Source organism: Lacerta agilis, chromosome 8, assembly GCF_009819535.1.
Source record: "Lacerta agilis isolate rLacAgi1 chromosome 8, rLacAgi1.pri, whole genome shotgun sequence".
Classification (NCBI taxonomy): Eukaryota; Metazoa; Chordata; class Lepidosauria; order Squamata; family Lacertidae; genus Lacerta; species Lacerta agilis.
The window spans coordinates 11214342-11239139 of NC_046319.1; the positions used below are offsets into that span (position 1 = coordinate 11214342).

At 46.1% G+C, this 24798-nt stretch overlaps 1 protein-coding gene across 4 annotated transcripts in view; it reads right to left on the reverse strand.

Moving 5' to 3' along the window:
- PAX7 (paired box 7) overlaps nucleotides 1-24798 on the reverse strand; it is a 151049-nt gene that overhangs the window by 120475 nt on the left and 5776 nt on the right. The window contains exons 3-4 of one of the 4 annotated variants that reach the window (XM_033159465.1): nucleotides 23732-23858; nucleotides 17545-17673 (exon numbers count right to left, since the gene is read on the reverse strand). In XM_033159465.1, coding sequence (XP_033015356.1) covers nucleotides 17545-17673; nucleotides 23732-23858 — 256 coding nt within the window. Of the gene's footprint in view, nucleotides 1-17544; nucleotides 17680-23731; nucleotides 23862-24798 lie in introns of all 4 variants that reach the window. The other 3 variants (XM_033159463.1, XM_033159464.1, XM_033159461.1) reach the window with 3 other exon arrangements.

The window sequence follows — 24798 nt, forward strand, 5'->3', positions numbered from 1 at the left end:
CAAGCTTATTGCAAAAAAAAAGACAAGAAAAGAAAAAAGTGGGTAAATATAATTCCTTTAACCACAACCACTGGGGGAAGGAAGGAAAAAATACCCACCCACATATCTCCTTTTTCTCCTGTGCAATCGCACAAGATATCCAGAAAGAGAGATTGAAATATTCAGCCACTGGAGAGGAAGTGAGGCTTGGTTTGAAGGCTCCAGAAAAAGAGATTCCAGGAAAGTAAATAAATTGCAATGCGCTGGATCCTAAATATTTGAAGTAACTGCACTGCTGACAATGGTTTTTTTTTTTTTTTAATGATACACACAGGGAATCGAACATTCAATTAGTTTTTGTTAACAAGTCCAGCATCTCTTTCTCTCCATAGATGCCCCTGTGCTTTGAACACATACAACTTGCACTAGATGATGAATGAATGTAAGAGCTTGCGGGATCAGGCCAAGGAACCATATAGTCCAGCATTCTGATCTCACAGCGGTCAAGCAGATGCCCCAGTGGAACAGGGCATGAGCGCAACAGCACTTGAGATCCCAACCCTCAATGAATTTGCGCCATCCTGGATGAGACGATCCTCAGGGTCCCTTCCAACTCTGCAATGTTATGATTCTATGATCTTAGATCATAAGAACAAGAGGCCTGCTGGGTCAGGCCAAGGGCCCATCTAGTCCAACATCCTCTTTTCACTGGCCAACCAGATATCCCAACAGGAAGCCCGCAAGCAGCAGCTGAGCGCAACAGGAGGTAGGACATTATCATTGTGGTTTGCTGTTTTGCCTGCCTGCCAAACCTGAGTGAGTCCGGTGTGCCCCGCAATGTCACCTTGCTATGGTTGAACCTGCACGGATTCTTCATATGATAAGCCAATCGGAACGGTCCAAAATGTCAGGTGGGGGAGGGAGGACAATGAGAAAAGGGGCAAAGGCGGCGCAGAAATAACCCATTCGTGTAGGTCCCATTACGAGTTGCCTGTTATGCACCCCTGTTGTCAACATGCACCCCACCGAACACACAATCACTTTTACCCATTATCCCACACCGGATACCAATGATTTATATACATTGCTCTTAGTTCTAGGACCGATCCAAAGCCTACCCTCCAACTTTCTAGATATTGCAAACATTTGATTACAGCCACCCCTATTTCCAGCTTTGGATCAACATTTTAGAGTACGGGCGCTTTTCACTCCAGCCAACTACACACACACACACACACACACAGAGAGAGAGAGAGAGAGAGAGAGAGAGAGAGAGAGAGATGCTTTCTGGAAATCAGCAAGAATCTTCCCTAATCTATATAAAGGGAAGGGCTATTTTTTAAGAGAGGAGAGAGCTTTCAATCCAAACCACAATTCTACATTTGAGCCCAGCTTCTGTGGTTTCCGATAAAGAATTCCCCACCTTGACCCACCCAAACACCCACCATTATTTCATTTTCTAGAGAAATCATCTCTTTTGCTCTAGAGTCTAGACCTATAAATAGTATATTGCGCCTTTTAAGACATCTAGCTCTGATATTTCCTATACAAAACCTGTATGTGGGACGCGGGTGGTGCTGTGGTCTAAAGCACAGACCCTAGGGCTTGCCGATCAGAAGGTCGGTGGTTCGAATCCCCATGACGGAGTGAGCGCCCATTGCTCGGTCCCAGCTCTTGCCCACCTAGCAGACCGAAAGCACGTCAAGTGCAAATAGATAAATAGGTACTGCTCTGGCGGGAAGGTAAACGGCGTTTCCGTGCACTGCTCTGGTTTCGCCTGAAGCGGCTTGGTCATGCTGGCCACATGACCCAGAAGCTGTCTGCGGACAAATGCCGGCTCCCTCGGCCAGTAAAGCAAGATGAGCGCAGCAAGCCCAGAGTCGTCTGCAACTGGACCTAATGGTCAGGGGTCCCTTTACCTTTTTAAGACATCTAGCTCTGACATTTCCTATACAAAACCTGTATGTGTTCAGTAAATATTACCAAATCCCATCAAACATTTGTTTATGATTGACATTCTACTTTTCTTTTTTTCCTTTACTCCTTTTTAATTTCTGGGCGGCTGTTTGCTACAGACAGACATTGTGGGCAGATTTTTTTGTCTCCCGCTTTCCCCTAGATAATACGACATTCTGTCAAGCTATGCATTTCTAGAAAACCAGAATCTCACTCTAGGTCAGGGGTGGGCAACCTGTGGTCCTCCAGATGTTGCTGGACTACAGGCCCCATCATCCTTGACCATGCTTGCTGGGGGGGGTGATGGGAGTTGTAGTCCAATAACATCTGGAGTGCCCTAATTTCCCCACCACTGATCTGTATACAAACAGGTCAACAATGCTTGCTAGCAGTTGTTTATCGATGGGCTATTCAGGATCGTTTAGTGGACCGCCCACGACTTTTGCCACAGATGCAGTCATCTACAGCCAACCACCCCTATCTACAAAAGCCACCAAGAATTCTGTACACAAAATCACAAACGCCTTCCGAGCAGCCTTCACATTCCATAAGGTTACGATTTTTAAAAGTTGCTTTTTAGATAGAAAAACCTCCTTGAAACAATGGGTTATATCCAACAACAGTAACCAACCCATTGAAATTAATGAGCACAAACTTAGGTCCATGCGTTTCAATAGATCTGCTCTGACTAGGACTTCTTTTGGTTCAGCTCAGTATATCTACAAGGAGTGAGATAATTTAACATCTTTCCCCAGCATGGAAACGAGCTGTGGTTCCTCCAAATGGGCAAATAGTCGTTCTGAATAAAAATCATTCCTGCTATGCCAGGGTTGGACTAAATGACATTTGGGGTCATTTACAATGCTGCAATTCTTTAATTCATTTTGCTGTAGACAGATATATCTAACAAACCCCCCTTTTTTGCAGGAGCAACTCAAAATTCCATCCCAGGTAACATCCTGTGGACAACAAGGTCCCCATTTCACACATTGGGTGACATTCAGTGCTCATTCTACACAGGGCAGAACCCACTGAAAATGATTGACATGGCAAACTTTGGTTAATGAATTTCAGTAGGTCTACTCTGAGTAGGACATAACCGAAGACAACCCTTGCATACATAGGACTTCATCTGTTGACAACCATGGAGGACTTCTTCAATTCTACCGAGAAGCAGAATCTATGTTCAGTCCTGACTAGAGGTAACAGAATCATAGAACTGCAGAGCTGGAAGGGATTCTAAGGTTCATCTAGTCCAACCCCGTGAAATGCAGGAATCACAGCTCACTGACTCACACATTAGAGTCCTCCTTTGATGCCACAACAACCATCAAAATTGGTATGGACACAAATCCTAGCTACAGGAGGGATACAGGTTAGCACCCTCTCACTTTCTTTTACATTTGCTGTGTATATTCCCAGGTATGGCCCTAAACATGCTGCTGCTTGGGACACAGGTGGTGCTGTGGTCTAAACCACAGAGCCTAGGGTTTGCTGATCAGAAGGTCGGCAGTTCGAATCCCCGCAACGGGGTGAGCTCCTGCCAACCTAGCAGTTCGAAAGCACATCAAAGTGCAAGTAGATAAATAGGTACTGCTCTGGCAGGAAGGTAAACGGCATTTCCGTGTACTGCTCTGGTTCGCCAGAAGCAGCTTAGTCATGCTGGCCACATGACCCAGAAGCTGTACGCTGGCTCCATCGGCCAGTAAAGCGAGATGAACGCTGCAACCCCAGAGTTGTCTGTGACTGGACCTAATGGTCAGGGGTACCTTTACCTTTTTACCTCAACTCAAAGTACACAGAAACTGGGATCAGACAAGCTGTTTTGCCCCGCCCCTGAAAAAGAAAACCCCACAAGCCCTTCTCCTTCCCTACTGCCCTCAAGAATGCCATCATATTAAATCAAACACTCTGCTGCTGTCCTTCACAAAATCCAAAAAAATATGCAACCTACGGCCATCTCCTTCCTTGGAGGCTTCCAACGAGAGGTTGGATGGCCACCTGTCAGGGAATCTTTAGCTGTGATTGCTAGGGAGCTTGGCTTAGAATAGATGATCCTTGGGAATCCCTTCCAACTCTATGATGCTACAAAACCCTCCTGGGTTTGCATCTTGCTTTTGCCCCAGAGACCCAATACATTTTTAAAAGTATTTTAAGGGCACTGCAAAGAGTTGGAAAGGGAAAGTAGCAAGCTTGTGGGGCTAAACAGGATTCTTCTTCAGCCGTAGGGCAACATCTCAACTGATTTTTTTTAGAGGGGGGGGTGTCTTGGGGTTTGGAGGCACTCTTTTAGCCCGAATCTGGGGAGCCTGACCCTCTCCAACCCAGGAAAGACCCCTCTTCCCTGCCTCCTCTCCTCAACTCTCTTGCATAATCTAAGCTCCCCTCCTTTTCCCCTTGTTTTAAATTTTTTTTTTAAGAAAGACAGAGAGCGCCAGCCACGTGTCTTGTATTAGATTATGCTGGTGCATCTCCCCACCCTCATCGTGTGCCACCCCCCCCCCCGGTCCCAAAAGCCCTTATCTGTCGCTCGCTCGCTCTCGCCTCGCCGTCACAGCGGATTTGGAAAGGAGTTTTATCTTGCAAACATTCGCAGACTTTGTTGATGTCTACACCGGGGTTGAGCGGAGCCCTCCCCCCTCCGCCGCCTCCGTCCCTGAAAGCCCCTGTTTGCCTTTGTAATTGTTATCGCCACTCATTGTGGTTGTACCTTATTTGTCTCAAGCCTCGCGCGCCGACGAGGCGTGGAAGCCCCGCGTGGGAGCAGGCAGGACCCCGCCCACCTCTCCCCTGCCCTCCGCCCTGCCCAGCTCTCTCCTGATTTCTCCTTTTTCTCTTTTCACTTTCCCCTCTTTGCCTCTCCTCCTCTTTACGGTTCACTTGTTTTCCTCATCCCCCTTTTTCCTCCCTTTCCCCCCTCGGACACATCTTTTTCTAGCTTTCCTTTTTCTCTTCCCCACTTTCACCGCTTACCAAATTCTATTTTCCTCTCCTCTCTTTTCCACATCCTTCCTTCCCTCTCTTTTCTTTCTTTCTTTCTTTCTTTCTTTCTTTCTTTCTTTCTTTCTTTCTTTCTTTCTTTCCTTTTTCTCTTTCCTTCCTTCCTTCCTCTCCCTCATTCTTATTCTTTCTCCCCCTCTCCTTCCTTCCTTCTTTCTCCCTTTCTTTCTTCTCTCCCTCTTTCTTTCCTTCTTTCTTTCCTTCCTTCTTTCCAACTCTTCTTTCTCTCCCCTCTGTCCTCCCTCCCTCCCTCCCGCTTCTTTCTTTCTTTCTTTCTTTCTTTCTTTCCTTCCTTCCTTCCTTCCTTCCTTCCTTCCTTCCTTCCTTCCTTCCTTCCCCTCCCTCCCTCCCTCCTCAGAAACATAAGGTGCTGCTTTATACTGAAAGCAGACCATCTATCTCAGTGCTCCCTACACTGACTGGCAGCAATAGCTTTCCAGAGTTTCAGGCCTAGGTCTCTGTCCCGCCACCCCTACCTGGGCCCTTCGGGATGAAAGCAGGTGTCACTGAGCTAAGGCCTTCCCCCTTCTCTCCCCCTCTCCATATTGTCCTTCTCTTTCCTCTTTCCATCCTGTTTCCTACTTCCCCTTGTAACTTTCTCACTGTTGCATCCAAATGAACCCTATCCTTCCCCCTCCGCCTCCCGCATCCATCTCCCCTCCTGCCCCCATTATGCCTCTTGATCCCACTCACAACCAAGCACCAAATCCTGCCTGCTCGCTGTTTGATTAGATTGCTAACCCTTTGGGTACCCCCTCCCCAATTTGGTGGATTCCCCCTTCTCAAACATACATTGACAGGAGGAGACAGCGGAGACCCGCGGGTAGGAGGGTGTTATTATGGAAGAAAGGGGTGTTTGGGGTTGTTGTTGTTGTTGTTGTTGGTTTGGTTTTTTGTCAAAGGGGAGGGGAGGAAGAGGAGGGAGCTGGGGTTTGGCATCCCCCACACCCAATCCCTCAGACCCCAAAGGGAAATTAAAAAATAAATAAAATCAGCCAGGTGTAAGGCTCCAACATTGTGCAGAGACGCCTAATCTCTCCAGGTGTGAAACTAAAACCAGCATGGACAGAAAGAGAGGAAGGAGGAGGGGTGGGTCCACTTCCTCCTGCTCCCTTAATTAAATCAAGTCAAACCACTTCCTTCCTCCCCCGCCCCCCCTTCAATAAATTCAGGTTTCCCGTAAAGGTGGGGTGCTGGGTGGGGTGTTAAGATAGGCTGGCAAATGGTTCTGTTTGTTGTTGTTTTTACTTGTACAGTACACGTGTATGTGTTTACACATACAGAAGTGGAGATCGAGTTGGGTGTTTCTGCAATGAGAAACCGGGAGATCAACTGCTTGGACGTTTTCTGCCTCACAGAGACCGTTCAAATATAAAATTGGGGGGGGGGAGCATCAGTAGGGGAATTTTAAAGTATACTTTCTCCAAAATTAGTGTTTCAGTTTTAAAATATGGATTAAAATATATATATTTTAAAACGATTTTTCAAACCACTTTGCATTACCTGTGTTTCAGATCAAACCTACAGCAGATCCACAACGCTAGGCATTTAAAGCACGTTGAAGGCGCATTTAAAGCACACGACTTACCCCAAAGAATCCTGGGAACTGGGGTTTGCTAAGGATGCTGGGAAGTGTAGTACTGTGAGGGTGAAACTACAGTTCCCAGGGCTTGGGGAGAAATCGTGTGTTCTAAATGCCTGCTGAATGTGCTTTAAATGCACAAAAAAGGTCGTGATCTGGAATATATTGACTTGGAGAGAAAAGCATGCTCTTTTGATGAGGCTTATCTGCTCAGCTTAAAACAAAGCCTGGCTGTTGGATCAGGCCCATTGCCAGTCTAGTCCAGCATGCTGTTCCCACAGTGGCCAAGCAGACTCGGTCTGCCTGGATAGCTCAGTTGGTTAGAGTGTGGTGCTCAGAAGGTTGCAGGTTCGATCCCGTATGGGACTGCTGCATATTCCTGCATTGCAGGGGGTTGGACTAGACTAGACTAGAGGATCATTCGGGTCCCTTCCAACTCCACAATTCTATGGAGCCCAAAGCAGGACCTGAGCCCCTTGTGATTCCCGTAACTGGATTTCAGAGGAATCGATGGAGAGACATTCGCGGCTACTTAAGCCCTGGAACCGGGAGGGCAGCTCCAGTGAGTCAACCTCAGCCCAGTTCCAGGTCCACCGGTATGCATCTGTCATCCAGAGCGCAACACACAACCATCTCCTGAAAGATCAGAAATCCCTTTGGTAAAGGGTGGTGGCTCACTGGCAGAACATCTGCCCTGCATGCAGAAGGATCCCAGCATCTCCAGGTAGCTCTGCGAAGGTCCTGCATGAAACCCTTGCGAGCCTCCACCACCCAGTGCAGTCAATCCTCCGCTGGATGGATCAGAGTTATCACTGTATCTGGTATGAGGCCACGTTCTTGAGTCCATCTTACAGCGCCACCCTCTCTCCTGCTCAGTCGCCTCCCCAACCCACAACCAAAGGAATAGAACAACCTCACAGGCACCTTTCTGTCTCCGTCTCACGAGTAAGTCCCACAGCTCCGACAGACCACCGAAGCTGCTTTGGGGAGTCAATATCGGGACACGTCTGCGTATATGTGTACGCAAACACGTGCAAAGTTATTTAAAATCCCCACGTTCCTTTACACTGGCGATGTCCAAACACACACAATTTGGTCCACTGTGTTTTATTTATTCCCCATCCCCTGTCGAGCTTTAATCACGAGTAGCACAGAACACAGGCCAAGGGTCAAGAAAAAAACAACAACAAACACAACTCATATATCCTAGTCAAAGTATCTAGTCCATTTCTCCCTGCTTCTCCCTCAAATTAATATGATTTGTAGGTTGGTTGGTTTTTAAACCAACAACCAGCAATACCCCCCTCCATAACTTTCCGTGGGTCTTACTCCTAGATTAACAGTACCCCGAAACGTTCGCGCAATTATGCGCGCGGCAGCCAGTTTCTTAACCCCTGAAACCCTCTTCATTATCTTGGATGCACCTAGAAACCAAACCACAATGAAATAATCTCTTTTTTTCCAGGGTTTACTCAGAAGTAAAACCATTACGTGGGGGTGTGTGTGTGGCAAATTTCACACCTGGGCCATGCCCGGATTGCTCTATAACCTTGCCTGGGGACCTCTTCTTTATTCTTGACCGAGGCTGGACCCATCCTCATCCCATTTGACACCCATTTTCCCAGCCTGCAATCCCGGACCCCTTTTTCCTGGGGAGTTAAACCTCTCACAGAACTTGCTCTTGAGCAGGGACAGGTGGTATAGGATGCTAGGAAGAGCTCCACCACTCCCATTCCATCCACCTGGTTTTACACCTCCAGATCTATTAAAGCTAGGAGGCTTACTCCCATTTCTGCAGGAGAGAAAAGGAGTATTACTGGATCTAAGGCGTGCAAAGGGAGGCTCTCCCTCTTCCGTGCACCTCAAATCTCCCAGAAACGGTTCCAATTCTAACTTTCATGCATGGGGGGGCCGGCGCTGTGAGGAGGCCCTTTGCAATATTATTCAAATTATTGCAATAAAATAAAACAATAATAATTTCAACTTCCAGGTGGGTGCCCACGTTGCCGCAAAACCACCGCCACTGGCAAATGGCTTCGGGACACCTTCCAAACCCATGCATACCTACTTAGGAGTAAATCTATTACCGGGACGCGCACACACCCTAGTAAGCGTGTGCAGGTATGGTGGCATAAAGAGTTTCTGAGCCACCAAACCGACTACACCAGAGAGGCTGGCGAGTGCTCTGCCCTGCGGTAGCCAAGTGGCCTTTCACCGCTCCACGAACGCTTACTCATATACCACGATAGGGGGATAAAAGTTCTTTGGAGGTGGTCTATGGGACCGCAGCCTAGCCCACTGCTTGTGGCCCCCAGTTTCCTCGGCCTGGAGTGTCTCCCTACCCTCAGAGGCTCCGATGGCCAGAAGAATCAATTCGCTCGCCCATCCCCCCCCCTCACCCTAAACAAACCGCTCCCAAATGAGAAACAGCCCAGGATTTTATTTTATTTTTGAGAAGGGGGGGGGGGGAGAGAAAGAGGCAAGCGGGAGAGGTGGTATTGTAAGACACCCTCACACACACACACACACACACGCACACACACAGAGAGAGAGAGAGAGAGCGGCTAGCCCTCATGAATATCCGCCGTGGGCCAAGCGGAGTGAGCCGTTTAAAGATGAAAGTGCGAGCGAAATAAAGACTCAATTTAATCTGTCTTAAACCCCTTCAACTTAACGTTTGTGCTGGGAACCCGAAGAGTGAGTCCCTGATTGGGGATAAATACATTTTCTTAACATGCCTCGGAGCTATTACACCCCTCTCCAACACAGCGCACTATTCAGGCGCCACAGTTTTCATTACGACCGCTAATAAGTCTTAACGTTATTAAATGCCAAGCGGATGATAGAGAGAGAGGGAGGGGGGGAAAGAAACAGGCGGGCGAGGGGAGCCTTTTCTTTCACGATGCAGCCGGGAGAGCTCGGATCCCTACGAAGAAAATCCAGCACAGGCCACTATAGAGGGTTTTTTTGGGGGGGGGGAGGACTGCCCCCCAAAAGACGCCTCCTCCTTTTCCATCTCCTATTATTCCTGGGAAACAATAAATCTCCCTGGGGAAAAAAGAGGATGACCAAGGGAGACTTACTCACGAGTATACCTGGCTGTACAACCTCTCCAGCACAGGACTTTTTTGGGGGTGCAACGTCTGTCTCCTCTCTCACCCCACCTCCCATGGAGCTTTTACTTCCGAGCAAGGCGTGCGAAGGGGGACCTGGCTCTTCCAAGCTGAAATGTTTTGCACGTTTACTTCGGAGTTAATAATAGTAAAAAAATGGGGAGCAGTCAGTGGGCTTATTTCAGACCATACCTAGGATTGGGTCGAGAACCAGGCAAAATACACAGAGAAAGGCCCGAGATTCCGATCCCCCACTTACCTGGAAACAGCCCCCCCATACGATTCAAGAGGAGTCTCTCCTGAGTAGTGAATCTCACAAACCTCCCTCTTCCCGCCCCCCTTCCCCGTCTCTCGCACACTTTCTTAGAGAGTAAGCGCATTGGACTGCCTGGGTTTGCCTTCCAAAACCACTCTGGCAAAAAAAAAATTTTTTTTTAAATGCTGGGGGCGAACGGAGGAAGCGCGTCTTCTAGGAAATCAGCGCTAGCTGCTTGGTTCAGATCCTAAACAGTATTAAAAAGGGAGGGGGTGATCCCTATGAGCGCAAGATCGTTTCCAGATATTCACGGGTTAGGATCCGGCTGCAGTTTTAAGCGCCTTTTCTCTACAGTGTTCTGGGATGCGGGTCTAAAGGTGGGGCAGGTAAAAATGGGGGTTGCCCCCCAATCATTCCAGCTCTGCTCTAAGTAAACCCCGCTAAATTTACTCGGTCTGCAGTCTGGACTAAAAGCATGCAGAGGGTCGGGAACAGGGGTTTGTTTTCTGAGTATTTAGAAAAAGGATTTATTTTTTTTTTAAAAAAAGGAGTTTCTTACACATCGCTTTTCTACATGGCGGCGTCCAGGGGTTTTGCAACAAAACCGGAATGATATAAATAATTATCACCTATACTGAATAATAATTTTAAAAAAAACAATAAACTAGGTAATAAGTCTTCGGTTATAGTGCTTAGGATAGTATCCTGTTAAAGGTACAACCCGACCCAGGGCTCTGTTTTAACCCTAAACATTTAGACAATCGTATCCTAAAACAGTTTTCGAGGCGGTAGGCGGCGGTGGGAGAAATCAGGAATATGCAGACTTTAAAGGAAGAAAAGTCTGCGTATTCCTGATTTCGCCCACCGCCCTTCCTTCTTCCAAAGGTGGCGATTTTGGACAAGGATTCTGCACGCCTGTATATCTGCTGGAGAGTAACCCCACTGCTGGGAGGCAGCTGCGAGTTAGGAAAGGGCTAAAGGGAGTTCTCCAAACGCCTAGGTCCTGGAAGCACGTTCCCCCCAAGAATCCATCCCACCTAACCGAGGGGCCCCGATCCAAAAGGTGCAAGCCGGAGACGAGCTACGTATCGCCCGATCCCCTCCGCACGCTTACTTGGGAGTCATTAAATCCCCACTCTCGCTTACTTCAAAGAGAATTTACTTCAGAGAAGGGTGCTGGGGGGGGGTGCGATAGTATTTTTAAAACAAAATAAACAACAACAACAACAACGCAGACCCGGAGATTCCACCCTCCCCCCCAAAAAAAAAGGTTGGAGGTGTATGCATGGAAAAAATGTTTTACAAGTTAAGTACAGTCATTGGGAACTTTAATTAGGGCAATTAAAAGTTTGGCAGGCTTGAAAGGAGATTTATGGATTGTGGGAAGGATTTCTCGCATTCTCTGGTTTTCCTTAAAAAAAAAAAAAAAAGCCAACGAGTGATCTAAGACACGGCTAGGAAATCTGGGTATAGGGGGTGTGTGGGAAATCTAAGCACTTTTGCGGAGATCGAACCTGAGTACCCTTTTCGCAAATGGATCTTCACTTTTCTGAAGGCAATTTCTCTTATTCCACTCCCCCCCCCCCTCACGTCAGAACAGAACAGAACAAAACAAAACAAAACAACCCCCTCAGCCTCCTAGTGTAGGGCGTCTCTTCACCGGGTTTCTTGAAATTGGAAGTAAATTCGTCCAGAGGGTTTTTAAAAGACGAAAACACAAAAATTTCTATATATGCTCATTTCGAAAGGACACGGATCGGAGCCTTGAAGGGGGGGGGGGACAGAACCCCCACTCCTCACCCACAGCTACAAAGAAGCGCTTTCACACGGCAATGCGCGGGACGCACGCGCGCGCTTACTCGCGAGGAGGCCCTGCTTATACCCGCCCTCCCCCTCTTCAAAAAATAAGCGCATCTACGTTCAAGGGCGGCGGATCAAACAAAACCACTTTAAAATTCGCGATCCTGTAGGCAATAGAAATTCACTTTCAAGCTAAACAAATGCGCGATAAAGAGGACAATTATTAGGAATGAGTGATTCCTCCGTCGGAGCCTCTAACCAACCAGTTAGTTGGTTCCTCATTTTCTCTGCCTCCCTCCCTCCCTCTCTTTCTCCTTTTTTTTTTTTTTTTTTTTGGTGAGGGGGTCACTTTTGGAACAGTCCATTTATTTAGCTCCGCACACAAGAGCCTTTTATCTTGGCGTACCTTCCGTTTTCCTCCCTGAAAACTTTGATTTTTCTATCTTTCATTCCAGAAACCCCAAATTTATTTGGGGAGGGGGGGGGGAAATACGGACGTGAATCATCATGAAAAAGACATCTCAAACGAGGAAAGAACCACTAAAAAATTTAAACAGCCGGAAAGAAAAAGTGGAATTCAAGAAATAAATGAAACCCCATTAAATCTGCTTTACGACCAAACTCCCACGGAATGCAATTTGCAAACTTTTTTTTGGGGGGGGGGGAGGGAACCTGTCTAAGAATCGGAGCCGAGGATATTTTCTAAGGCCTAAACAAACAAACAAACAAACAAAAAGTCTGCCCACTTTTAATTTTAATTTTATTTTCGATCACGACGTGGGGTGGGGGGTGGGGGTGAGGCGAGGCAAAACAAGCACCGATCGCTATTCAGCGACAAAAGACCTGATTTACAAGTGGATATTGAGCAATTTGAACCGAAGACCCCCTCCCGCCCAAAAAAGGGGGGAAGGGAGGGGGGAAGAAGCAGCGTTTTGCTAACCTCCAACCGGCTCCCCCCCCACCCTCCTCTTGCAACAGACGGCGCGGATAATATTACAAAACTATCGACCAGCGGGGCGCTTTGAATAAATCTATCTCCCATTCTTCTGCCCCCGTTTTGTTCCCAAACTCCGCGGCCTTGCCTTGGGAATTTTTTTGAATAAGAATAAGCCAAGGCCGACCCCCCCCCTTTTCTCTCTATTTTAATGGGAGGGGGGCGAGGAGGAGGAAAAAAGAGAGAGACACAGCTTCGTCTGTCTCCCCCCCCCCCACACACCCTCCAACCTTCTCTTTAAAAAATTGTTTGCTTTTGGGGCGACAGAGTTCCTTTGCCGTGTTTAAAAGTTTTTAATCGACTCGGAAAAGTCTTTGCAAAGCGAAGTTCATCTCCAAGGTTAACCCCCCTCCCAGCCAAAGGCTAGACCCGAAAGCCAAACAAGCCCATTTCTCCACCTTCTGTTCAAACATTTCGAGTTCCAGCACCGAATATACATATCTTTTAAATTGGATTTTTTTTTTTGCAAAAATAAAAAATAAAAATGATAAGAAGTGGAGATTGTTGTCAACCCGCTGTAATCTCAGCGTGATATATTCGGTCGGGAAACGCTGGTCACCCTTCCTATTTTTTTGAGATCTTGAAAAATGAATAGCAATTTACAAAAAAAAAAAAAACTGTTTTCTGAGAGATGAAATCTACCTCATAAGCTCATTCCAGGCGGTATCGTTATTCCAGTCCAATAACAATTAAATACAATACAAGCAACCATTACTTGTATGCTCTTACTCGGGAGTAAAGACCGTGCAGCCGAGTTCTGGGCGTGTTTACTCGAATGTAACCCCCCCCCCCCCAGCAGTGGGACTTGTTCCCAGGTAAATGTGCCTGAGATCTGAGAAACGACCCCTGTACCTTTTTCTCTTCATCCCCTCTTTTGGGTAAATTCTTGTTAATATTTTATTTTAGGGTGGAGTTAGCCAACTGCTCCTTTCTACACCCCCAAAATGCCCTCTGTCACACACCCCTCTCCAAAAGTGTTCAGTCATAAGACCCTCCCTCCATTGCTCATCCGTGCAAACTAGTGAAGGAAGAGGATCCCCGGCTGAAACGGACGACTCTTCACAACCCCCGATATTGAAGTAGGAAACGGAATTGTTCCAGCCGCTCTCTGAGCGCTCTCTGCTACTGGGTTATTAATTACAGAATAGAAGCTTTGCTCCAGAACACACACAACACACCGCCCAAATTACACATCCCCACTCCCGCCCCCGCCCCAATATATACCCTAACGAAACCCCAAACGACAACCGTCATCACCTTCCCCTTCAATTAATTTTTTTGGGTGGGCGGGGGAGTGGAGATAAAACAACAGGAAGGTATCATTATTTTTAAACAAACAAACAAGGTATATATATTTTAAAAGCCCAAACAAACACAAAACTTTGGGCGTTATCACGAATAAAAACAGTCCTTCCCATCCCTGCGGGGAAAAAATATTAAATCGGTTGGCGTATGGTTTTTAAGAAATTCAAGATACACACATATTCATATATCTACACACACATTAAAAATATATACTTATGTCTATATGAAAGAATCTCTTCCCCAATTTCCATGACGCCTCCCACGCCCCCCCTCCCACGACAAGATATCCAGAAACCCAACGGATAATTGAATCTGATACCCCCCATCAGTGAACTGTCAAAGGAGGTTTCAGGGGACCATTTAGAAAACAGCAGCAACCCGAAGAGAAAGTGATCTGTTTAACGAATTCATTTAGGACCCCCCTCTCATCTCTCTCCCCCCCCCCCAGCCCGCTTTCAAGTCCTTATAAGTAACTGATCCGGAGTGACTCCGGGTTTTCAAGGCGAGACGTCCGTGCTGGTGTTCCGCACGGAGCTGTCGCCAACCGTTCCAAAACACTCGCAGAAAAATAAACCCCCACAAAAAACCCCCACAAATACGGGTGTATGTGTGAAAATCAAACCATCCACGGCACACAGGTAGCACATTAACACTTCCAAGACCCCACATCCAGACCCCCTCCCCCTTTTCTCCCCTATTGTGTTTTCCAAGCGGTCCTCTAATTTTATTAACACCACCCAACAGTTCAAGATTTGTCTTCAAAAGATCAATCAAGCTTTGAAAAGGGAAAGGGAGACTCCCTCTGGGGGGCAATCTGCGTCTGTGGTGATTATATATTTTAATAGCAAGTGTGAAAAATGAAGGAAAGAAAACACTCTGGGCCCATTCTCTATACCGCCTTCCCCTTTCACTAATTTAACGAATGATATAAAAAATATTTCAAATAACATTTCCTCTTTTTTAAAAAAGAAAGAAAGAAAGAAAGAAAGAAAGAAAAAGTTATCCTTAAGATTTCAGGTGCTGAAAATATGCACATTTTTTCTCCTGCCTTCCGTCAGTCTAAAAGCATCTTTAAACAGCATCACATCGTACCGGAGAGAAACTTTATTTTAAAAGAAGGCACAGCGGGGGTTTTACATGCTGAAGAATTAAACATATGAAACACTGCAATTTGATTATCTGGTCCCTGAAAGTCAAGGTGGTAGACCACATGAAGGATTTTAACAATACACCAGCGAAAAGAGGACCACGGACTCGCATCCTGTTTTTTCCACCTCTAAAAAGAGCTCTGAATAACATTATTCAATCCCAATCAAGACTGTGTTTTGAATTCAAAGTTATTCCTTAACATACAGAGGGCTCTGTAAAAACGAGTAAAAAATGAGCTAGATGGTTTAGAGGATTGCGGGCGCATGCACAGAAAAATACAAAATGTGCTAGTGGAGGCAGAAGTTGTTTTTTTTTAAAAACTAATCTTAAGATTCTAGGCCTTATGGGTTTGGAAATAAAAGGGCAATGCCTGCTATGATATCAGGGTCTTAAAACTGTAGGCGGCAGAATAAGGTTTCCAGTGGTTGAAATGGAAATTTGTGTCACTGTCCCAACCATAACAAGGAAAGTAAAATTATGCAAAATTACAGAATGTGTCAATTTGCATAATTTATGCAGGCTCCTGCTTGTGGATTAATAACAATAATAATAAAGTAGTACTGAAAAATCTGGTCAGAAAAAAGACCATAAATTATTCTTGAAGACCCTTATTTTTTGATTTATTTTTTTTACATCATGTCCTCTCAGATTCTCCTGAGAGAGAGTTATACTTTGCACTTGTTAAGAACCTTTGAGCTACAAAGATTTTATAAAGTCCAACATGTTCTGCTAAGGTATTGAAATCTTTGAGAATATATTCAAAACCAGGGGAGGAAGCAGCATGGACTTTCTACAATATAAAAAAGGGACCCACTTGAATAGTTAAATGTTTTTTAAAGGCTTTTTAGTTTTCATTTCACCCGAGAATTTCCTTTAAAAAAAAAAAAGAAGTAGAAAAAAATAAAAACAAAACTCAATCCTTAAAACACACCCTTTCCACAAAGCCTTTTACATGACTGTTTAGCTGCGGTCACATATGCCCTATATTTTTTTTAAAGCATTCCTATCCAATTTGTAACAGTCATAGCTGCCCTCAAATAATCCCGGGAATTGTAGTTTGCCAAGGGGGCAGGGAGCCACAGCACTGCGAGATCTCTCCTAACAATTCCCAGCCCCCTTGAAAAACTATAGTTTCCCAGGATTCTCTGTAGCAATCCATGACTGGGGCATGAGAGTGATTTAAACATGTGGATGTTGTGACCAGAATCCTTTAGCCTCGAAGAGCTGGGTAACCTGGAGTCCTCTGGATGTTGCTGGACTCCATCTTCCATCATCCTTGGTCCTTGGCCATGCTGTCTGGGGCTGATGGGAGTTGGGAGTCCAACATCATCCGGAGGCTCACAGGTTCAGCATCCCTGAACTAGACCATCACTTGCCTTTACTGTCCCTAGCTCCTCTGTCGCCTGCCTTCAACTGCCCCTGTCTGTCTCTATCACAACTTTGCCTTCTTTTAACTCAGAGTCCTCCAGATGTTGATAGGTGGCACTCCCATTATCCCCGCCCCTGGGTCATACTAGCTGGGGATGATGGGAGTTTGAGTCCAAAAACACCTGGTTCTTCACCCCTAGCTCTGGTGAAAGAAACTCTGGGTTTATCTTCACCTCAGTCTTGCATCTCACTGACTGTAAGCTCCTGGGAGCAGAGGCCTGTCTTCATTTCCCCCCATTTATCATAAAATCCTTTTCCTGCCTCTTGGCCCGACAACAGGCTTCCAAAGCAGCTTGCAATAAAATAAAGCAAACACACAAACAACTCACAATAAACTTCTAAAACGAACCAACAGAAAGCAACGGTCACCGCAAGACTACCAATGTGGTGGTTACCAGTACGAGCACCCCTTCCCCGCACAAAGAAAGCTAGCGGATCAGGGTGACAAGGTTAAAACTGGAATTGTTTCCTTTTCAAGTGCCGTGTCTCACAGCAGCCCTCTCCGTCCCTGGTGCTTTTTAGATATTTTGCTGCAGCACAATTCCCATCGTCTCTGACCATTGTCCAAGCTGGCTGTTGGGAGGTGGACTCTCAACAGCACCGGGAGGGTAACAGTTCAGGAGGGAAGTTCCATATACAGTACTAACAACAGACTCATCCTCTGAGTGCCGCCAAAACACGGCCATCTGCACAAGCACAAGGAGGAAGCCACTGGTAGGCTCAGAGGGATTTGCAGTAAATATAAACAAACTAACTTGGAATGGAGTAGCCCCAAAAAGGTGTGGCTGGCTCGCACACTCCAGGAATAGAAGCATTTAATGCTGAAACACACACACACACTGCAGTTCCCACTCACTTCACAATGTCAACATACAATAGGATGGAGGAAACCAGGAGAGAGGCCAACAATTATTCTTTTTTAAAGGGGGTGTATGTGTGTTGGTAATTGTCTCCCTCCTTCCCTCCCTCCCTTTCTCTCTACCTTTGTCGCCCAAAATGCCGTCAATGCTGTGCTTGGCTTTCTTCTCGCTGTCGTCCTCCTTCTTATCGCAGTCCTCCTCTTCCTCTTTCTTCCCGAACTTGATTCGGAGCACGCGGCTAATCGAACTCACTAAACCTCAGACAGTCAAAGACAGAAGAAGAAAATATAAGCTGCTTTGAAACTGGAAAGTTGAAACTGGGAGGCAAAAAAAGGCTACTTCCATCAGCAATGGTGAGGATTCTCTCCATCCATGGTGGAAGGTCATCATCTAATTGCTTCTCCATCCCCATGACACCTATCACCAGCCCCAACTCATAAGGCCTGTCCATCTGGAGATTGCAGCTCCCCTATTGGGATTTTCAAAGCACAGGGAACATCCAGATTTTGGGGGGGGGGAATGTGTGGGGCAGCAGTAGTTGGAGGGGAAAGTGGCCTAGAGGAGGGGGAATTAGCACTAGGGCTCACAATCCACATTAAGATGAGGTAGGGATTGGCCAACAGCCCAAAAGTCTCTGTTGCATCCACACCCAACAGGAACTTCTTCTAAACTAGGGCTTCAAACAAAACAAAACTGGTCCATGGACCATCAGTGGCCAGCAATCCTTGTTCGGGTGGACATGCCCCCACACCAAATCATTGTTTAAGTCTTTAGTTTTAACCCTGCAAACCGCCCTGAGACCTGTGGGAATAGGGTGGTACACAAGTTTAATAAATAGTAATAATATTTAAATTTTGATGACTTCTTTCATTTTTCTTACATATTGTATTTCACTGCATTACAGTGTGAATTCTATGGAAAGCAAGTTGCAGTAATACTATATGAAATGAAAGGAATTAAAACCCAGTGAGGTATCTCACGTAGGAAACTACTTCAAACAGAGGGAGAGCTCGCTGGTCTATCTAGCTCAGTATTGTCTACTCTGACTGGAAGCTGCTCTCCAGGGTTTCCGGGAGGGAGCCTTTTCCCAACTCTGCCTGTAGATGCCAAAGATCGAACCCAGGACTTTCGGCATGCAACTCGGATGCTCTAGCACTGAGCTATGATGCTCTCTGTGTTTTAGCAGGTATCATCTTAGATGTACTTGACGCTCGCAGGGTTTGAAAAAATGAGTCCTTAAATTAACAAACAGGCCAACGACTCTCTAAATACTCAGCCCCAACCCCCCCCCCCCAGTTATATTTAGGACAAACACACACAACTCCCATCCTTAACAAACCAACACACTGAAACTACTGTCCTCAAAACGCCTTTGCAGGGGTGTGTGTGTGTGTGTGTGTGTGTGTGTGTGTGTGAAAGCTTCAGTTGGTACATTGGCATAGGTGGAGGCCAAAAGACTGTGATGGGTTGGTGGTCCCCAAATAAAATTCTGGTTGGGATTAGAGTGCCAGACTAGGACACGGGAGACCAAGGGGTCAAATCCAGCACTCAGCCATGAAGCTCACTGACCTGGGGCCAGTCACTGCCTCTCTGGGCCTAACCTACCTCACAGGATTGTTGTGGGGTTTAAATGAGATGGGGGGAGAACCACACACACCGCTTTGAGTTCCTTGGAGGAGGAAGGCATGGGGAACCTTGGGTGCTGAGATCAAATCCAGACCTCTTTGTCTGGCCCTTGGGACTCTCGCCAGGTCACACACACACCCTGCTCACCACCCTTGTTGGGTGTTTTTGCCTGGCTAGAAATGCGTCCTTGAACTCCGATCATGCTTCTTGCCTGCCTGGATGAAGGCTGGGGTGTGTGCGCGTGTGCCAATGTGTGGGTTTGTACAGAAACCAACCTGCCGTACAAAGTTAAAATTCCTATTTGCTGCCCTGCCTGCATCTGCTGCTAGCCCCGACAGCCACCAGAAGGTCACTCACAAGGAAACAGTGGTCCTGCCTGCCCTAAACAGTTTGGGGACAGCACCACCTTCCCTTATATGACCCTGTACATTTGTAAGAACTTCTATGGGGGCCCTGCCTACCAGCACAACATCAGACAGATCATTTCAGCTAACAGGCTTGAGGGATACGGCCTTTGTGGTGGTGGCCCCTTTAGTGCTGAAGCTTCCTTCTCAATTACCTACTCATGGCGCCCACAGTACAGGCCTTCCAATGGCCCTAGGAACCTACCTTGGCTCCTGTGTCCTAACAGTGTGGTCATTTGGAGACCTGAGCTGTCCTCAGTTGTGTATTACCTAACTCTTCATGGCCTGACTTACGAAAGCCAGTGAGATGCAATGCTGGGAGTGTTTGACGACTACCTGGTTCAAATCCTCACTTGGCCATGAAGCTCATTGTGTGACCACAGGCTAGTCGCTGCCTCTCAGTCTAACCTAGCTCACAGGGGTGTTTGGGGAATTAAATGAGGAGCGGGGAGAGAACCACGTACGTGACCTGGAGCTTCTTGGAGAAAAGGTTGGGATATGAATTCAGCAAAAATGATAAAATATTAAAATAAAGTCAAAGTGTCTTGGGTGATGTGACTGCTGCATGATGCGTCTCGTCTCGTTGTACATTGAGACTGGTGGGGCGGAAGGGAGGTCAACAGTAGGTGGCGACAAAGCCAATTAAAGGCAGAGTCAACTAATTCCGGGTGTGCTCCCATCCTCCTGGTTGCTGAATTCTGCAAGGTCAATGTTGAGACTAAGGAGGACGAGGGTCACTCCCCCTGAACTGAAGGCAGACTGGATGAGGCCCCATTTACCCTCATGGAGCAGTCTCCACTCGATTTCTTCTTTCTTTCTTTCTTTCTTTCTTTCTTTCTTTCTTTCTTTCTTTCTTTCTTTCTTTCTTTCTTTCCTTCCTTCCTTCCTTCCTTCCTTCCTTCCTTCCTTCCTTCCTTCCTTCCTTCCTTCCCCCCCTCTCTCCCTCTCCCCTCTCTCTCCCTCTCCCCTTATGCCCTCATTGCAAATGTATAGACATTGAACTTTTTATACCTATTGAAGAATTTAGTAGAAACAGAACACCCACAGGCCTTTATATCATGCCAACAGAATGATGTCTCTCCCCAAATTAAAACATCAGAACTTCCTGGTTTGGGAGGAGGAGGAGGAAGAGGAGGAGGAGGATTTTAATCTCAATTACCCATCCACACCATAAACACACGGACATCCTGGAGGGCAGAGTGAAAGTGAAATTGACAGGGCCTAAACACTGTCTACTCATACTTAAAACAATATTATGTTTAATGACTTTGGTGTTAGATTTGATGTTTTCTGAACTGGGCCCTTCAAATTGTTTTTAATATTGTGCTTTAATGCTATAACATGCCCTCCTGGGACCTTAGGGTGAAGGGTGAGTAATACAAACATAAATAGATAAATACATTAAATTTACTTGCCAAGTTAAATCTCCCTGCCTTTTAACAATGCCTGCCTCTAAGTAAATGTGACCAGAAGGGGAGCCTTATATGAAACTCTGGTATAGAATTTTACTCAGGTGGCTCAGGGTTGATCTTGGTAATTATATCATGCATTTGTTAATTATATCCTGCTTTTAATGCCGGTTATTAAAGTAAGTTTCAAATATGGCAACAGTAGATCCACTCTAAACTATAGGAGGAACATTAAAACAACCTGCCCTCAGAAATTAAAGTGTTTGGCATCCAGATTTATTTATTTTTAATGGAGGTTCTATCCAACTAAGTCTTAATACTAAGAGTAGATCCATTGAAATTCATGGACCTAAATTAGCTATGTCCATTTTTTAAAATTGTTTTTCCTTTTTCACGATCAAGTGGTATATAAATTTTATGAAATAAAATGAATTCCAATGGGTCAACTCTGTGTTGGGTATTGGGTATTAACCTGGAAAGCACAGAATGAATGAGGTGGAGAGCCTAGATGGCACAAAGGGGCTGTACCATTACAAACTGGGTGTACTTGTGTCAGTTTTGGAATCCTCTTGTGTGCAAAATGGACTCTCCTCCCAAGCGACAGAGGAGCACAGAGGAAATAAAAGCTAAACAGCTTCTCACTACTGTTGTTGCTATCATTGGGTGGGCGCATTCCAAAGTAAGATCCCCCCTCGACTTGCGGTTTGAAGTGGCACTGTCCACTCCAAGACCTTTTTCTATTTTGCTGTGCAGATCAGGACTTCTTGCACCCTCCAGATATTTTGAAGTACAACTCCCATCACCCATGATCACTGGTCATGCTGGCTAGAGCTGCTGGGAACTGTAGTTTGAATCATCTGGATGGCACCCTCCCTTCCTATCAGACATAAAGATCTTAAAATATTACTAGGTATATGACTTGATGGGGGCGGGGACAAGAAGAAATGTAGGTTTTCTGTTCGACAAAGCTCTAAGCGGTTGTATTGTTGGTTCTGAATCTATAGCAACAAGAAATGAATATTTTCTTTAGTGTTTTAAGAATGTAGTATGATAGCTTACGGGTTATACCAAACTCTCCTTCAGACTGATGCATAGCTCTGTGATACTCAGAAGGTTGTATTGAGTAATATGTAAAATGGGATTGTCCGGCTTGCTCTGTTTTTCTCCTCAAATTGCTCCAAACCGTCAGGAGAAGCCAGGGAGATTGAAAATAAGTGGAAATGTCGCTTGTTTGAGTCATGCAGGCTATTTCTCAAAAAAGAACAACAGAAATCAAGCATGCATGATTGTGACCCAAAAACAAAGGCCACACAACAGTACCTCTGTGACTCAAAATCTGGGAGGCAGAGAGACAGGTGTGCAAAGTTTTGAGTTTCAGGTAAGCTTTCAGTCTGCTGAAGAATGCCGTGACATCTGAAAGCTTGTGAACTCACCTTCCAGCTTAACTTTGTCTGATAAAGTACTATCCATTATTGGGAAAATATGTGAGCTGCCACCTTTTGGTACAGAGTTCGCACACACACACAAAGAAGTTAAAGTTTATCTGTCAATAAACTATAGTTCTGGGGGTCAGTTTTATCTATTAAATGTATAAGCCTTATTTGCTGTCATGCAAAATTAAGAGAGAATTGAGGGTTTAGATTTTTGAGTCTCCACATTCAGTGTTTAATACCTGAAATTATGCATGGTATGGAGAAAGAGGATAGAGAAAAGATCTTCCTCCCTCTCTCCTAACACTACAACTCATGAATGTTGGAAGATTCAGGACAGACAGGTGAAAGTCATTATTCGCGTAGTGCAAAGTTAAACTCTGGAACTCACACCCACAGGAGGCAGTGATAGCCACCAAACTAAATGTTCTTAGAAGATGTTAGGGCCAATTCACAGAGGACAAGGCTACCAATGGTCACTAGCTAAGATGGTTATACTCTCAGTCTCCACCTCTGAAGGCAGCAATTATTCTGAATACCAGTTGCTAGAACCCACAGGAAGGGAGAGCGCTCTGGTTCTCGGATCCTGCTTGTGGGCCACTGTGAGAAGAGGATGCTGGATTGGACGGGCCATTGGCCTGATCCAGCTGAAGGCTCTTACAACATCCGCAGGTCCTCCTACATTTGCAATGGACACTTTTAGATTTAGCAACCCTTCTACACAATTCACTCGCTCTACACGGTGTCGTTATAAGTCCAGATTTGCAAATACTGGGAATCAGGGACACCCCTGCCCTGCCCCCCCCCAATGATCCAGAAGCCATTTAAGCCGTCTGCAACATTTCTGCAAAGGCCAGCTTCTGCTGATGGGGCAGGCAGAGCCAGAAGTCAAAGCTGCAAATTCAGCTTGAGACTCAGGCCAGGCTCTCTCACCACACACAGCTGAAGCTGTTTTCGGACTGTACCACCTGAAACTGCAAGAGGATGGGAGTGGAGTTGGAGGTTGGGGAGGAATTGGTGTAAAAAAGTAAAAATAAAAAATGCCAGAGTAACCTGGAGAAGAGATCAAACTCCAGCTTCATCTTTGCTTCCTGCATCCTGGGATTTGCCTATTTATTTCTTCCTGGGCCTCTCAGTCTGAAGCAGGACGACAGAACAAAGGCTATGCGAGCTTCAGAGTGCTACAGAACGCTTTCTTGGGGAGTCACAAAATGCACGGAACCTGGTCTGTGCTTTTGAGCGTGTGCATTGAGTTATTTCCCCGCCTCTTAGCCTGGAGGCGAAGATTTTGGTCTCAAGCTGGCCTGTTTGTAGATAAACGCATCCCTAGATTAGTTCCTCCCTCCTCCCCACCCAATCCCAATTACAGGATTTCATTCCCTCCCCCACCCCCCTCACTTCCTTCTCCCCGTTTGGGCTTCTTCCAAGCTGCCTTCTCACCTGAAGGGACCGTGCTTCGGTCGCAATGCCCATCCTTCAGCAGTCGGTCCCGGATCTCCCAGCTAAACATCCCGGGGTTTTCTCGTTTATACTCTTCGATTTTCTTCTCCACGTCGGGAGTAGCGACCTGCTTTTGGGATCAATGCGCCGTCGGGAAAAGATCCGAGGTGGGGTGGGGGTGGGGAAGAGGAAGTGGTTTACAGTGGGTGGGGCAGGGGGAAGAGAAAGAAAAAGGATTCACTTTTAAATTTAATTTTTTTGGGAGCGGGTAAAGGTGTGCCCTCGCCTCAGCCCACGCGCCTCTCCATTCAAATGTTCTCTTTAAAGGACTCCAACTAAACCCTACTCAGAGTAGACACATGGAAATTCATGAAACTTAGCCAGCCAGGTCTGTTAACTTCAGTGGGTCTACTTTGAGTAGGACTAGCAGCTACAACCCCCTCTTAAAATAAAATAAAAAATAACAAATACATAAGATCCGTTTTAGTCTACAATTTTTTCGAAGGGTGCCTGCATCAAACCGTGGGTGGTTTCCCAAATCCCCCACACCTCAGGAAAACCTCTCAAATCCAGACTACAGTACTTGGCCCACTCTCCTTAAAGACTTCGTTAAAAAAAAAACCCACCCCTTTTAACCGGAGGGTCCTTATTTTACAACTTTTGATGGTTTCCCAAGCCCGCCAAAGAGCCCAATTTTTTCAAGTCAATACTGTATTTTACTGCCCCTCTCTACGCATTTACCTAGGAGTAAACCCGTTGTACACCGCAGGACTTGCTTCCGAGGAATTTCCCCTAGGGATCGGGGCTTCGCGCGGGGGCTTACTTGAGAGTAACGGGACCAGTCCAGTTCCACCCTGGGATCCTTACTCAGAAGTAAAGTCCCATGGGTTTCAGTGGAGCTTACTCCTGAGTAAGCGTGCCTGGAGTCGGACAGATTCCCGGCCCCAGCCTCTGATTTCTAAAGATACATTTTTTTTAAAGTTGTTTTAAAAAAAAAAACAAAAAAAACGACTCCGAGTGTGAACGATTATAAATTAGCTGCAAATATCATCCTTTATCCACTCTGC